The following is a 17,998-nucleotide window of genomic DNA, read 5'->3' as shown; positions in this document are numbered from 1 at the left end:
TCAGATACCATATTTAAAAAAATTCTTTTATTTAAAGTATAAATAAAACTTTGGGTGTTCATTTCTATTTTTATAAAAAAAAACTTTTAAAATACTATAAATCTATTTTAAAAAAGAAATAAAATTTTAAAAAATTATTTAGAAAATATTATAATAATGTAAAATAAATATACATAACATAAAATAACTAAAAAAAAAGTAAAAAGATCGGATCGGGTTTTTACAGATATCGGCCTGATCCGATATTTTCGGAAAACGCTAAATATCGGTACCGATCCGATCAGATATTTAATATCGGCACAGCCCTAGTTAGAATTAAACATATAATCGGACACAGTGTGACCTGCCTGCTTATAGAATTTTAACATTTAAGGGCAATTGTTATTAAGTTTTCCATATTCACATAAACCTTAACTTTCATTCATCAATTTCCATTTAATGAAGATAAAGCTGCATGAAATTCTTACATTCTTTAAAGCACTCTTTGGGTGCTATCAAATATCGATAAAAAATAAGATTTTTAATCAAGAAGGTATGCCAATCCCAATCTGGTGTTATAGATAATGGTTCTATTGAGTAGAGATATATACGATTCTTGGAATCAGACTCAAAACGGAGCCGATAAGCGTTTTATAATTAATTCGTTAAAAATGGCAATTCTTGCCACTACAATTATTACTAGTGGCCGAGATTAAAATCGGATCGGCACCGATATTTAGCGTTTTTCAAAAATATAGGATCGGACTGATACCTGCAAAAACCGATCCGATTCAATCTTTTTACTTTCCTTTTTTTTTTATTTTATGTATATATATTTTACATTAGGCTATGTTTTAAATATCAAAAAATTGCATAGCGCAATTTGCGCGAATAAAAAAATATAAGCCATTTTTAATAGAAAATTAAAATGTTGGCCTAAATGATATTTTCGATTTTGCGCAAATTACATGATTATTAAAAATTTTAAGATTAGTAAAACTTTAATCTTTTTATCATTAAACTTTTGCAAATTGCGTGAATAAAAATGGCGAGCTAATTTCAATTAATGGAAAATATAAGAACTTTGTGGTGTAATAGTGACCTTAAATATAGAGATACAGCTGCAAGTAAAGTCAAATGGGAAGATATAAATATTATTTTATATTTTAGGTTCAGGTGCTGCTATGATGAACAGCAAGCACCTTAAATTTGTTGAAGATTTTTACTAGCTAAAAGAAAATGTGGAGGATATATGTAAGCATACCGAAGCAAGTTTCAGTTTGAATAAATCTAAGGAAGATATTAATGTACAAATATCTCTATATGTATTATAACATGAAATTAGAACTATATAGTAATTTATACATTGGCGTACGCAGCGGGGGAGGGCAGGGAGACAAATCCCCCCAAAGCCAAAAAATGTAGATGCCGGATATATTTATTATTGTTTATATTAATTTATATTTGTTAATATTTATTCCTATCTCATATATATATTTAATTACATTTATTTATCACATTTATCTACTAAGTTATTTTATCAATTAATTTCGATTTCAAGTTTTCCTTGGCGTAATTTACCTATTATTTTCAAATTTTAGTGGTGTATTATTTATCTAAATTTCTAGTCAAATAATAATTATTTCTGAAATTGTCCAACAGGGAGAAAGAAATTGCAACCTTGTCCAACGAGATAGTGTCCGCCATCAAGCAGTAACAGCTTTTATGGAGTTAGAAGAGCCGATTATTAATTCTATTACTGAAATATCACAATGACCTGAAAAAAATATTTCCTCAGAAGCAAGAAAATTATTCAATGCTTATTCCAAATTTTATTTCTCATTAGAATGTATTATTTAACAACTATTTTAAATATTACTTTTCAAAAACATGATATTGACTTGATTAAGAAGATGAGAATAGCGGAGAGCATTTTATCAGAACTCAAGGAAATTAGGGCTAAAAGTTGATGAAGAATTTCATATTTTATTGTTGAGTCAAAAGCAGAGCTATACGTGTTTAATATTTGTCTCCCTCGACTTATAGCAAGGCAAGCTCATCGTTAAAACATTAATATAGGATCAGTAGAAGAGTATATCTTAAATACAGATACATTTAAAACCCAAATAAATGAATTTTTAATTCATCATGCAGCACTTACAAATCTGCAAATATTACTTCCACAAAAGCCTTCCCAACCTTTTTCAAATGATGATGGAAAAAAAAAATATTTGTTAGATTTTTATTATGAAGATGTTTAAGTATCTTATGATGCCTTACTAGCTGAATAACTATGTTTATAAGATTAACTATGGTTGATATAGTCCCAAAATGCTATGGATGCTCTGCATTATTTCAAACACTATTTAGATTAAATTCCCAATGTATTAAAAGGGTTTATAAACTCTCCCCATTAGTAAACTAATGAGAGAACATTCTCTTTTTTAAGAAGTATAACAGAGGCCTGCAGAAGTACCATTTGCAGGGCATGGCCCGGATTTTTTTAAAGATTTTTTACGGCCTGGCCTGGGTTTTTTTAAAAAAAATTTTCAGGCCCGGCCCGGCTTTTTTTAAAATAAAATTTTCAGGCCCGGCTCGGATTTTTTTAAAATAAATTTTATTTATTTTTGATTTTTATAGCTAATAATAACGATTTCAAATATAGGCTGTTTTAAAAAATACAGCCCGGATTGGGTGTTTTTTTAAAATAATTCAGGCCCGGCTTGGGTGTTTTTTAAAAAAATTAAAATACTGTCCAGCCCGGGGGCCGGGCCTACAGGTCTCTGAAAAACATACCAAGAAGTACAACATCTGAAAGTAGATGGAAAGGTTTGGATATTTTGAATATTCATAGGCATTTGACGACAAGCAAGGATGAGATAATTGAAAAATTAGCTCAATCACAACGAAGATTGGATTTTTGTAAATATATAACAAACAAAATGCAATTATTTTTAAGAAATTTTTTGTGTAAAGGCTCAAAAAAATCAAATTTCTATTTTGGGTCATTTAAGTGATTCTTTACATATAACTTTTTTATAATTCACATAAATTTAAAATTGTGTATTAGAAATAGTTATTAGTCCTAATAAATTTATGCTTGATATTTTTAAAAAACAATATTTCTTAAAAAATTTTATTATCCCCCCCTCAGACCAAATTCCTGCGTACGCTCCTGAATCTATATTTTAGGATTATGAGCCAAACATCCAAGATATGTTAAATGTATCATCACAAGTATTATAACATTAAATTAAAACTATATAATAATCTATATCTTAGGATTTAGTGGCAAACACACAAGATATATTAAATGATATGTCAATACGAAACAAATTTTTGAATTTAAAATGAAATTTTCCCTTCATATTTATAATTTTGTATATTATTTTCATATTTATAATTTTGTATATTATCTTCATATTTATAATATATTTTAATAATAAAAATTATTATGTATGAATTTTTATAAAATGTGATTTAAGTCATTTTAGCAGTCTTCTTCCAAATACAAATCACTCACTTATACAATATAATCAAAAACACTTTTTATTGAATATTTATAAATAAATGCTATAACTTTGACAAGAGTTGTTAACGCCCCTTTTTAAAAGTAGCTAGCTCCCGCTTTTACCTTATCAAAAGGAGCTAGCTTCCGCTCCCGCTACTACATTTTTAAAAGGAGCTAGCTCCCGCTCCAAGTAATGGAGTGCCACTCCATAACCGCTCCTTTGATTTTCAATTTTTTAGAGGGTATACGAAATAAAATCTTATTTTTTTTATTAAAAAGCTTTATTTATATTAAATTATCTATCAAAATATTTATAACCTATTATTAGCTTTTAAAAGTAATAATTTTTAAATTAGAATCTATCAAACATCCACGCCTCTCCCCTAAGACCTGTTTTGCAATACTAAATAGGCACTCCACAGGAGCACTAGAGGGAAGCAGGGTATTGTATTTTATAAAGATATTTTTTAATTCAGGAAATTTATCAAAAATAGTAATTTTGGTATCATTATTTAAAAAATATTTGTCCAATATATTATCTTCCTTATAATTAATTTCATGGAATCCAAAAAAATCTTCCAAATTAATTTGTATTTAAAAGAAAGATTTTTTATTTTTAGATGCTTTTTAGATTGAAGCTGCTCACTTTTGAAAATTAAAGTTTTATTTAAACACAAAAGACATTTTGCCCGTAATTTGTTTGATCATTTGGATCAACATCTTTTAGAAGTTTAAAATATTTTTTGTATGATGGAAATAGAAATTCGATTTCTTCATCTATGATATCTAAATCCATAATATCTAAAACTATTTTTTATTATATATCTATAAAAGAAATATTAATATGACTTACAAGATTTTCCAAAATATTTTCAATCTAAAAAAGAAAACGTGATGTTTAATATTTAAAATGATTAGATGAAAAACCAATATAAAATTCGGCTAAACATTTAATAATGCATAAATTTAAATTAAATAAAATTTCATTATTAAATTTAACTAATAAATATTATTAATATTTAAAAAATAATTTAATTTACACATTAAATTTAAAGGAGCGGTGGAGCGGCGCTCCTCCACTCCAGCCCTAAAAAGAGCTAGCTCCCGCTCTCGCTCCCCAATTTTAAAAAATGTAGCGGCGCTCCTTTGACAAATTTAAACATTCATAAGAAATATAAGGTAATGGTAATTAAAAAATAAATGTATATAATTTTTGGAATAAGGGTATTCTTCATAATTAATTTGTGCACAATGTTTGCCCTCAATATCAATAATAATATTTTGTAATAAGCAGTCAGCCTTAACTATTTGTATAGTATGAGTAATATTAGTTTCTGAGGATTTATATAAGTGTTTAAATTTAGCACTCATGATTATCTTCAAATAATATAAAATATAGAATTAGTAAATCATTCACATCAAACATTTTATATATTTTAAATTGAAAATAAATGTATGATTCGGGACATGTTTCGTATCTCTCAAAACTCACGAAAGTTGTGCATTTCGCAAAACTTTTGAGTAATTTTTTTTTAAATTTAGGACAAAGCCTTAATAATATTTTCTAAATATTTTTTTTAAACAATGCAAATGCACAACACCTAGTATTTTAAAAGTTTTCTATAAAAATAGAAAGAAACACCCAAAGTTTAATTTATTTTAAATCATTTTAAATAATAACGCCAATTTTATTATTTATACTTTAAATAAAAGAATTTTTTTAAATATGGTATTTGACTGAATTATGGAAATATTTTACAAAAGACAAAGAAATTTTGCAAAATGCGTTATCTGCGGAATTCTAATTTCACGGGGATGAATAATGAAATATTCATTTAATACGACCAATATCCGTAAACTTTTTTTAATTATCGTAATAAAAAAATTAAATTAAATGCATAATTTGATTTTTTTTAATAAAATACATTTGGTTCAAAGTGGGGTTGAAAAATCAATATAAGTATCGGATCGGTTTAACCAATATCGAAAAATATAGGATCGAATCGGATAGCTGAAAAATATGTGGATCGGCACAACCCTATTATTACAGATTTTATTAGAATTTTAAAAAAAACATATTAGTGGAGACTGAGGTGAGAAGGTTTTTTTTTATAAAACGCGTTGTTGGATCTTTTAAGTAAATAGTCTTATTCAATTAGTGTCAATCACCTGTGCATAAATTCTTGAGATTTTAATAATGGGATACCTAAACCCCCCCCCCTTCACTCCAAAAATATAACTATTTATAACCAATACTTTGGTTTTATAGAAGTTAAAATTGCTATAATTTAAATTTTTTGGAAAAGAGCATGAAAAACCTATATTATTTAATTAATAGATAAATGTAACCTAGCCTGAAAACCCTATATTATTTAATTATTAGATAAATACCTAGCCAAAACCCATTATAAAGCCAGTATAGCCCCCTCCCCACAATAAATTATATATTACAAAAATTATGGATAGCATATTATAAATTCATAATATTTTAAATTTAGATTTAATTTATGTAATATGCATGAAAGTGATTAAAATTTGAAATTAAAAATAATAATTTTATAATAAAATCAAGTATTTAATTAATTCATGAAAGAATTGCCAGGTGGTATCGACATTTTTACACATTATCGAATTAATCCGTAAAAAAATCTAAAATCGTGCGCAGATACCTGTTAGCCCAGAACTCGACTCGTAAACGGGGCTTTCTAAATATAATGTAAAAATCTTATCGGACTTAAAAAATCATCCAAGACTTATTTAAAAAAATATTTTTACAAAAGGGACGGCTTATTTTTTAAGAATAAATTTAATTCATATGAATTAATCAGTTAGAAAATCAAATAATGGATCGTTTAACATAAATTTACTGCTCGTATTTTCAATTCCCTTTGAAACAATTTTCAAAATTAAGTTAAAATTATTTAATATAACGATTATTTTTTAAATCCGGGCAGCGCTTAAAATATAATCTCTGGGGTTTGAATAGTTCATCTAATTTTATCAAATATAAAGATAGCGCTCATTAAATTTAGAGGAAATAACTTATATTGCATGGACACTTCGAGATGAAAACTTTGTGATCACATCCATCGCATCTTTCTAATATGATGTATGAGGGTTTGTTTAAAGATGTTCTCAGTCAAAAGATAATTGAATACTATACAATACAAGCATATACTAAAGACATCAAAAGACTCTCATTAATACGATTTTTATAAAAATTAATTATTCATTATATTGTCAAATTAAAGGTTACTATTAAACAAAATAAATCAAATATAATAATTAATTTATTTTAATAAGAAAAATACGTACTTTGCGATGGATAGATTATGTTAATATAGCTGTTTATATTCTGATTGTTATCAGGATTAGAATAAGTTACATTTTCAGCAGATGTAAAAATGTGAGGAGTAAATGATATGGAATGGGAATTTTGAGACTTATCTATCGCAATGCCAGTAGAGTCAAAGAGAGAGCTATTATTATTAGTTAGAATTTCAATTGGATTGTGATTTAAAATATTAGGGTTGTTGTTAGCAGATAAAAAATCAATTTTTTTGGTATGATTAGATAAATGAGGATTATGGATATAAGGAAGGGGGATACAAAAATTAGGAGTATGTTTGATGCGATTTTCGGATGGTTTTATATTGTGATCATATTGTTTCAAAGAGTTAACTTGACCCAAAGCCTTATGAAAATTATTATTAATTGTGGCACCATTTAATAAAGTAGAGTTATTAGGTTGGTGGGTGGTTAACAAAGCACCGGTTTTAATACCTGGGATTAAAGCATATTGGGTAGAATAATCATCAGTAAAACTTTTCGATTGGAGCACATCACTACTATCGGATAACTTGGTCTCGCCGTTCATATGGCTGCGATGCATTTGTATACTATTATCGGATGAATTCAAATATTGAGTATCGGATCCCTTAAAATTAAGATCGCCTTCATATTTAGAGGGACCATTAAATTGAAACGATTCGACAGGGGCATTAAGTGCTCCGTTTTTTGAACTAGATTTATGGTGGTTAAAATATTTATCGGAATTCTTGTCTATTGATATTATCTTATCGACAAATTTCCCCGATTGCGCGGTCAGAAGCTTTGATTGGCAATATTTTGTCAGCGAGTATAGCTGATCATCGTCAAGGGAAGAATGTGTTTTCATGCATTTAGATTTATCGCTTTTCGGGTTTAATATTTCGTTATCTAGGGATGATCGATGGACAATGGTGCTGGTATTGTTGTTGGTAACAGTACCTAAATCCATCATACCATTGTAGCCATAAATCGAAGATGGGGCTGAAATGAGTTGTAATTCCTTCATTTATAATTTTTAGCGATATATTAATTTCACAATAGAGAATGACTAAAGATACATTGGTGTATTTGTGATTAAATTCGGAATATATTATATTAAAAAGACTCTAGTTTTCATGTTAGTAAGGGCCACACCTATTTGAAAAATTAAGATAGAATTTGATTCACATTTTTATTGATTATTATTATAAATTAGTATAAAAAATTTTTAAATCCAATCTTATGGCATTGCATTATGAGATGAATTTAATGCGTAAGAATTTAAATATACAATGTTGTAATGAAATATTTCACAAAGATAATTTTGATATAGAGAGCTTTCTTCTATTTTTAAATCCTATATGAATTAACGGTTGGTATAAAAAAGTTATAATCCCCTTATAATGTTATGTTTATTTTTAATTAATTTTTTTGTAAAATGTGGGCGGACAAATTAAATTTAAAACATTGTAAATATATAACGTAAACTTAATAAATTATCGATCGCAAAAACATATACAATATATATTTATAAAGTGACTTCAGCCTTCCTTGTAATATTTATCATTATCTCAGCTTTCTAAAGAAATGATAAAATTATAAGATGGAATCATAGTCGCGTATCTATTAATAAAACATATAATTGAATTGTTTGATAGTGCAGCATGGACCTAAGAATTATTACCTTCCTTATTTATGCGTATAAAAAAATTGATTAATTTTATAGTATAAAAGAGGGGTATTTACGCACAACATTTAGTTTTCATAAATGATGTCAAAAATGGGTTTAGTTGAATGACATTACATTTTTTTATTATAAATTAGAGATCTGCAAAGTTAGGCCCGGTCCGTACCCAGCCCAAATTTAAAATAATCGGGTTCGGGCCGGGCCTAATATTTTTTAAAAAATAATCAGGCTGGGTCGGGTCGGTTGGAAATTTTATTAAATATATCTAAATTTATCAATTTTATATATTGAATTTTTTATGTAAATTAAAAATTTTGATTTTATTGCCTAATATTTTTTAAAAAATAATCAGGCTGGGTCGGGTCGGACCTTGGAAATTTTATTAAATATATCTAAATTTATCAATTTTATATTGAATTTTTTATGTAAAATAAAAAATTTTATTGAAACTAAACGCCATATAACATATGTCTTTTATCTTGAGTAATTATAAAAATTAATTTCTATATTTAAATAAATTCGGGCCGTGCCGGTTATTTTTTTTTTAAATTTTCGGGTTCGGGCCGGGCTTGAAAAATTAGGCCCGATGCAGATCACAACTATAAATATTTAACCATATACGCTAAGACAGTGGTTAGGTCAGCCATATCGCTTTATTAATATGACACTTTAATAATGTAAATTAATCAGATAGAAATTTATAATTAACATATTTTTTTTGAAATATTAGATAAGAAAAAAGAACTAAAATAAAATAAAAAATCTTCTGATATGTTTTGTTTTCCCTTTAAAAAATCGATATTTTTTACAGATACAAACGTAAGAATAATGTATATCATTCGTCATCATTGTTATTTTGACAAATAAATCTGGCTATTTTTTTTAACTATAAATTAAAAATGATTTTTTAAAAAAAATATATTGTTGTATATTATAAATATGGGCAATGTAGCTAGATTAGAGTTATTAAAAAGCCCGATTCGAGTTGATTTTCAAAAAAGACCCGATTAAAATTTTAGCCTAAATAATATTATGCAAGGATTTGGCAAATGTCCAAAAAATCGACCCGAATCGGGCTTTATAACAACGTTAGGATAGACCTCTGCACGGCCCAAAATCCCGGCACAGCTTAAAATTAGGCAAATTACAAGAAACATTAAAAATTTTAATTATGGAATCTCAGAAGGAAGTTAAAAGGCTAAAAGCTTTCATTATATATTATAAAATTAAATGCAATTTATCATGTTTATTTGATATTTATCATTTACAATAAGAATATTTGTCAGTTATCTTAATTAGTCCACTTTTGTAAAAGTTTTGTTACTTGAAAAATAATACACCACCAGTTCTATAAAAAATTCAATTTTGAGTCGTTCTCGTAGTCGTAATGTATATATATTTTGTATTATAAACGTGAACTGAATTCAAGTCTCGTGTGAAATTGAAAACGCGACGCGATGTAATGAAATAGCTAACGATATATTATCTATAACTTTATAGAAAGATGGACCTTTAAGAAATACTTAGATCAATATTTTAGATAACTTTAAATTTGTTAATCATTTAGGTGTATATCTTTATATAGTATAGATTATTTAAATAAGATTTAAGGATTAAGGATATAAACAAAAATGATACTTTTTTAGAGTGGAATTCAAATTATATCAGGGTGAACTTTTATTTATGAAATATAGTCATTTGTTTATATTTTAGATTATAGTAAATGTTTCGCATCCAACCATTATTGAATGACACATTGGTAGTGCCACTATTATAATTAAATTTTTCAGAATCATTGTAACTTCTAAAACGTGTCATTAGCATTATGAGAGAAAATAATTTTAATAATATTGCATTATTTTGTATGTAGATTCTATATGCATAAACATCAAAGGGTAAAATCTGATATTTATATTGTAAATTTGTTATTGAAAAAATAAATAATTATTTAATATATTTCATATTATTAAATTCAAACATAAAAAACTTTATTTGAGACCTGTGCTTGTCTTTATTCTATAAAAAATATTTTGGACATTTGAACTGTTTAATATAGATCAATTTATATGTGGGAATATTTTTGGCTACACCTGTTGGAGGCAAGCTCTCTTATTTAATCTTTAATAAATTTAATGACTCATTTTTATTCAAAATATACAACTTAAAACATATTATTTGATGAGAATATAAAAATATTTAAAAAATCGATCGTATGAATATATTATTTATATTATTTTAAATATATGATAAAATACCTTTCAAATGTATTTAAATATAGATACATGATATAAACTGTATCTAGATGCAGATACACTCTTCGCCAAGACACCGTTACATTTGTCAAGGCAAACTTAAAAATTCATTTCGTTGAATAAATATATACAATTTTAAGTAAAATTCAGTAAGGTATTCATAAGGTCAAAATTTGAAATCTATTGTTAAAATTTAAATTTTCAAGTGAACCAAACATTTTTTATTTAGTAATAAAATATATAATTAAATGATTATAGAATATAGTTGTTAGCTTCTACCTAAACCTTTTTCATCAGAAAAGCCTCCTGCCACACTAAAAACTTTCCAATGGTGCACTAAAAGATAGTGATATACTTTAGAATATCATTTTTATATTAGGATAATCTTCAAAAATATAGTAAAATTCTGACAAAATTTGTATTAAGCTGTTGCTGTATGAAATCGTGTTGTATGGTTAAAATACTCATTATGTTATCTAAATTAATAGAATATGGGGAAGACTGGGGCCAAAAATATATCTATCATATATTTCCCTGTAGGATGAAGAGCCCGCTATTGTCAGATATTGAGGAAAAATAGATTATGTGCCTTTCTTAAATTATATTTTTTGTTTTGACCCCAAATAACTTATCTTTGAATTATAAAACTTATATCAATGATTCTCTAATATTATATAATATAAGCAAGTTGATACAATCTTTCTAGCTTATCTAAAAAGGTAGGAATTTTCATTCAAAGTGCAGCAATACCTCAAAATCCTACAATGGGCAAGATTGAAATTAAAAGGATTAGTTTTTAATAAGATTATGCTATGTTAAATCAATAATTTTTTTAAAACATTTTAAGGCAATATGATGGATTTATTGGTAATACAAATAAAATTATATATTATGGTACCGTCAATGTTGGTAATCTTGTAATATGTGTAATATCTTATAATTGTCTGAAATTTATTGTGTAGGTACTTTACACATGATGAATGGAACAAATTCCCAGCAAAATCAAATTTAAAAATGAGCATAATAAATAAATTACATTTAATAGCAAAATAATTTCCTAAAAGCATTTTTAAATTTGAAGATCTAGTTTTGCCGAAAATGTATTCCAGTATGTGCAAAATATTCATCCTGTAAATTTATATTGCTATTTTGTATATGTTGTGTGTTAAATACATATTTGCAAAATTTCCTCATGGCTTTGCAACAATAGCCCAGGTATAGGGAAAAATTGCAAAAAAAAATTTATGATTCACACACCGTGGGAGGTAAAAGACTATAACTGATATATTTTGTGGATTAATATTAGGGGTATCATTGGATACATTAAGGACTTCTACGAGGGGGGGGGGTGAAGGCGTTCAATTGTATGATTTACTATAATTATTTATCGCCAATGAGCAAAATACTTGCAGGAATTTCCCGACTTCCTCTAAATTGGAAAAGGACTGGGGCATTACGGGTAAAATAGCATAAAATAGCAGAATTTGACTGGAGAGAATTTGAAGTTGTTGAGACCGGATTCAGAAGAATTCAATTCTTTTTATCGATCTTTAATCTAGCATTACTAACGTAAAACTAAAAACATAAAATTTTATTTATATTGAATAACTGCAGAGACGTCACTCGCCTTTACAATCTCAGTTGGCTCAAAAAAAATTTATTTTTAAAATTATTTTCAAAATTACGTTTTTTTAAGCTAACATTATAAATATTACCTTCTTTAGGTAACATTATCCTAAATTACTTAAAATTTTGTTTCAAATTTAATTTACATGATATTAGTTTTCGTTTTATGCGAGAGGAAATTTTAAAAAAATGTTTTGCCCGCATTATTTATTTGCCATTAAAAAAAAGCTTATCACATGTTTTTCGATAAAGAATTAAGTTTTTTGATGTTTGAGCGTAAACGTTGTTAATGCTTGTATAGGGGAGGTAATACTCTTAAGCAAGAGAAACTCAATATTATTATTTATAAATTAACATTAGAAAAGGTCAAAAAATATTATATTATATTTTGATTTTAGATATAATACGAGGAAATATTGATCCAACAGCAATAGGTCACCCCCCCCTTCTCCCCCATCTTTTTTGTTAAGATGAATTAACCGAGCCCCAGCGATTTAAGGAATGATAGGTTCAGGGATTAGACCTCTTAGTAACAGATTTAAAAATTGTGTAATACAACTTAATAATAAATTGTTATAGGTGATTTATGGTTTATTGTAGAATTCGAAGAACTGTAATTAGTGAAATTAATTCACAACTGTAAAATCCGATAACTAATTATTAAGATCCAGAATTGAAGATGCCAAATTAATTTATTAAAATATATAGTTAATCAAAATTATTCTAAAATAGCTTAAATAAATAAAACGCAAAAATATAAAATCAAAATAAAAAGTAAAAATTATAAAACTTTCTCTTTTCTTTTACATATTTACACACCATCAATAATTATTTCATATAGTTGTCATTTACTTTGATTACAATTTAAACCTTTCAATTACTTTTACAATTTAAACATTTCAATTATCCTTACAAATTTTATATTCAAGTGTTTATCTTTAAAGTTATAAATAACTTTTCATTTTCAATACAAATTTGACCACTATCATTGATGAAAATTGCTTTAATACCATGATCGGCGGATGAATGTTTTGGTATGGACTCAATTACCCGTAGAACTTCAAAAATTGTGATATCAATGGTACATTGTTTGGCATAATGTGATGTTAAAAAACTAACACTATCATCATCCCTTCTAATCAAATGGGGTTTGGTATCAAAGGAGGAGAATGCGCCTAATGCAGATCCAAATTTAATTTTCCCTTAAAATTGATCTTAATAATCATTTAACTGTATTAAAAGAAATCATTTTATTCCTATATTCTGCAATAACTATCCAGATTATACCAATTTCAAGAGTCCACATATTTAAAATTATGATAAAATCATTCCTCCTTGTGAAAGTATATAATAAGGTGACCCATTAGGTCCACCATTATTTTGCCTTGGTGTTTAACATTAATAGATTCGATCCAAGTTTTAAAGTCTTAATTAAATACCTGGTATATAGATGATGGATATAGCCGATGACATTTCTTTAATAAACAGCATTCTTCTGTCATTATCACAAATCTTATGTCTACTATAGGTTTATCTCTTAACATATCAAAGTCGAAATTTTATCTCACAAATTCTATTATCCCAATCCTCCCTTGCAAATATATTTCCACCCAGGAGCTAACCCATCTTGGATCTCCAATTGGTGACGTCACTGCGATTAAGACCTTTTTAGACAAAACCTATTCCAATCTAGTAGAAATAAAACCAATTTTAAATGAATTACCGCCCATCAGCGTTCTTTCTACTTAAAAATTATTTCTGTATACCCAAGATCATATATGCTATGAGATCAACCCCAGTCTTTCAATACAAAGATCTCCTGTTCAAGCAAGAGTTGCCTAACCGCATAATGATTGAGGCTATCGTAAATATAGCATTTCCAGATTAAGGTGTTCAAGTTTAATACCTACCGGTCATGATCTTGACCTAGAAAGCGCTATTCACACTGGGGCGAGCAATTGTCAACATGGAATCAAACCCACATTCAACCATAATTTTGGATATTACCCTGTGTCTCACTCCGTTGATTATATCTTATCGAGATTTGGATATTCAAAGCAAAAATCTCGATCTTCTAATCACTAGCCATTTTTCCTCGTCTTGGTTGCGATATAGCTTCCTTACATATTTATTAATTGTTCTCTGCTATCTGATTCTAAAAGACTCATTCTTTACATTGTAGATATTCTAAAGGCCGTCTCCCACAGCATACAAACAAAAATAACTTAATCTCAAAAGCTCTTAAAAGGGCCAGTATTCCAAATACCCTAGAGCAATCATTTATGCTCAAGCAACAGAAGACCCGATCCTATCGGCAATACCTTGTTCTTATGGTATTCCAGTTATTTGGGATTACACATGCATCGATTTTTTGGCACAATCTAACAGAAATGCCTCAGTAATTAGTTCGGTAGAAATCTTAAAAATAAACGAATATTCAGTGATCGCTAAAGTAATTTCTCCCACTTGTCACAAATACCCCCGGTGTTTTTGGTGAGGAATTCCTTAATTTATTACATTATTAGAGAAAAAATTAAGCCAAATAAGTGGTTATCGTTATGAAGCCTTCTATTTCAAACAAGCCATTACGATGACTATTTGTAATTGCATTGCTATTCATGGTTCCATATAGCAATGCAAGTAAGCCGATCTCCCATTTTTTTAAAAAGTTTTATATATATGCGCTATATTTTTATAATCGTTAATTGTTTTTATATGACCTTTGTTTTAAGTTAATATGAAATTTTGGCATTTCAATATAGAAAAGAAATTCTAAGCATTATAGAAAGAGAAAATTTTTTTATTTTTCTTTTAAATTTGACATTTTTTTTTCGTGAGATTCAAAATGCTTTTTTTAAAATTTGTCAAAAAAGTAGCGTCGATTTTTAAAAAATGGCTAAATCGAGATTTTAGAAAAACATATTATCTAAGCCTAAAGATTTGGTCAAAAGATGACTATATTTTTTTGCCATTGTTTAGGTAATATTTAAATAATTAAAATCTTGATTTTAAAGTTTTTAAAAGCGGCGAAATCGAAGTTTTCGACAACATTATTTACAGGGCATCATTTGATTTAATAGCGACCTTATAGTCACATACATAAATTTTTGCAGAAAATATCATGTTTTATCATAAGAACTTTACATTAAATATAAGCAGGCTTGAGATAAATATGGGCATTTCGTTTATCACAAGCAAATTTTTCAATAATAAAATGTTACACTTACAGCAAGGAAATGACTGAAAAGGGATATTATACTTGATGAATAGTAACTCAAGACTGGGATATTCATCATTATAATAATAGTTAATGGTTATCTTTGACATTTTTCTTCAAATCGAAAACAAAGTTTTCTCTTTTTAGGATAATTTTTTTTTGTTCAAGATTGAAAATAGACCAGAGTAAAAGTAAAATATTTAATATTGACTGAAATCTGAATTATTTCTGATTCACCCATTAAAACTCTTCGCCGAAGTAAAATATTGTTAAAATTGAGGATTTACCATTAAAAAAGCTTAAACAACTTATACTTTTGATTATTATAAAAATATGAAAATGCAACTAATTACATTTATATTCAAATATCAAAAAATATAACTAGTTACAGGTCAACGCTTCAAAATGGAATCCTTCAAAAATAACAACACTAAATAAAAATGAATTTTTATATTTGCATAAATGAAATTGTAAATCAACAAACGAATGTAGATTGGTAAATAATGATAAAAAATGGCCTTGTAATAAAAAAATACAATTATTTTGAAAACTTTCATCAAACAGCCCCAAAAATTTCCTAATTATTATATGAAGTAAATTAACTTAAAGCAAATGTTTTAAAAAATTGATTCGTTCGAAAAGGAAAATATTTTAAAAAAATTGCGAGTTATCTACTTTTTGTGGTGTAATAAAATAATAACAAACGTTATATAGAACCACTCTCTAAAGTTTTACATTTTTAGGTCTCTTCAGAAAGGGTTATAAGTAAATTAGTTGTCCTGGAAGTCGGCCAAAAATCCAGGGGCTAATTTAGGCCGGAATAGGGCCTAAAAAATTTCAAAAAATCAAGCTGGGTTTAATAAAAATTCTAAATAATAAATTTCTCTTTTATTAAGATAAAACAATGATTTGAGCTTTTCTGGGATTAGGACAAAACAATTATGGATGTTTATTATATTTAACTAAAGAAACGTATTTTAATATTAAAATTTCGGAGTCATAAATACCGTTATGAAGCATATTAATAATTTGGTAAGGCTTCCGATTCATGGATATGTAACGTTATAAGGTGATAACTATATTAAATGAATACTGCGTTATAACACTTGAAATATATAATGTTTATAAATGTATAAAACATCCATAAAATCAATTTAAAAATCATTATACAATTCTTATTATAATGGCTTCGCTTCAAATATATAAGCGGCCATCATTCGAGGTATATCACAATTTTTTTATAACTTTAAAAAACATTGGTGCATCTATATCCATATATCATAAAATACCCATTATAATATGAGTACCCTAACAAAAATACTGTGATATATAAAATTAATACCATTGGTAGATAATCTTGATGATTTAAATGAAAATAAAAATAATTTTTATTTCACTTCAAAGTGGCCATATTTACAACTATAAAAAATGCCCATTATAAAATGAGTATCCTGTTAAGTTTTTATATATTATAGGGTTTCCCATTCAAAAAAGGAAAAGTTTCAATCATAAAAGGAAAAGGTCCAATAAAAAAGGAAAATTGTTATTTTTTTAAAAAAAATTTCCTGTCAATTTTTCTTAAATTTTTATTATTCCTTCTCTTCTTATTTTATTTCTAACTTTTTGCATTTCTTTTCTTTATTTTTCTTACTATCTTTTCTCAATTTATTTTTCTTCTGATAATTCTTTTGTCTTTTTAAAATAATTTATAAATTTTCCTTTATTTTTTTTCACCACTCTTGCTCCCCTTTTTTTAATAATTCTTTACTTTTTTTTCATCATACACACAATATACTTTTTATGATTTTTTCTTATATAATAATCTTTTACATATATTTCTAACCTTTTCAATCTCTTTAAGTCATTTTTAACCTTTATTTTTTTGATCTTTTCTCATTTTTTTTTCTTCTCATTTTTCATAATTCTTTTTAGGAATTATAATTAATTTTCACTAAATCTTTAGCAGACAATTTTTTTATATTATTTTTTACATATCAAATTATTTAATTACAATTGTTAAATTAAATTAATCGCTTGGTTATAATGTACCTTTTTAAAATTAAATAAGTTTGAACTGTAATACAAACGATATTGTAAATTATTAAAATATAATCATTTTTAAATTCATTTAAAATTTAAATATTTATGCATATTCAATATTTTTGAGAAAGTAAATAATTTTTTTGTGATTATTTTTAAAACTATATTATTTGATTTATGAATAATTAAACGTAAAATGAGATAAATGTTATAATCTAAAGGATTTTAGTCTTTTTTGTCATTCCTTCCATTTGTCGAGTATTTATTTAGAAATTTTTTTTGTTTTAAAAAATAAAATGAGAAGATATGGTAAAAACAAGGGGAAAAAACATTAATAGTGAAACAAAAGTTCAAATAATTGACGCGTTAAAAGAGGA

General features: G+C 26.5%; 1 protein-coding gene across 3 annotated transcripts in view; it reads right to left on the bottom strand.

The window, feature by feature from the left end:
* The window catches only part of LOC135922148 (uncharacterized), a 90,938-nt gene that overhangs the window by 31,852 nt on the left and 41,088 nt on the right, over positions 1 to 17,998 (bottom strand). Inside the window, exon 2 of one of the 3 annotated variants that reach the window (XM_065456567.1) lies at positions 6,806 to 7,820. The exons of 1 other annotated variant lie outside the window; for it this stretch is intronic. In XM_065456567.1, coding sequence (XP_065312639.1) covers positions 6,806 to 7,772 — 967 coding nt within the window. In that variant the 5' untranslated portion in view covers positions 7,773 to 7,820. Of the gene's footprint in view, positions 1 to 6,805; positions 7,915 to 17,998 lie in introns of those variants that run through there. One more of the 3 variants, XM_065456566.1, reaches the window with a different exon arrangement.

The sequence above is a fragment of the Gordionus sp. m RMFG-2023 genome, chromosome 1, assembly GCF_954871325.1.
Source record: "Gordionus sp. m RMFG-2023 chromosome 1, tfGorSpeb1-WG-v2, whole genome shotgun sequence".
NCBI lineage: Eukaryota > Metazoa > Nematomorpha > Gordioida > Chordodea > Parachordodidae > Gordionus > Gordionus sp. m RMFG-2023.
Note: the sequence above shows the minus strand (reverse complement) of the source record. Positions and strands in the feature narration are given on the sequence as shown.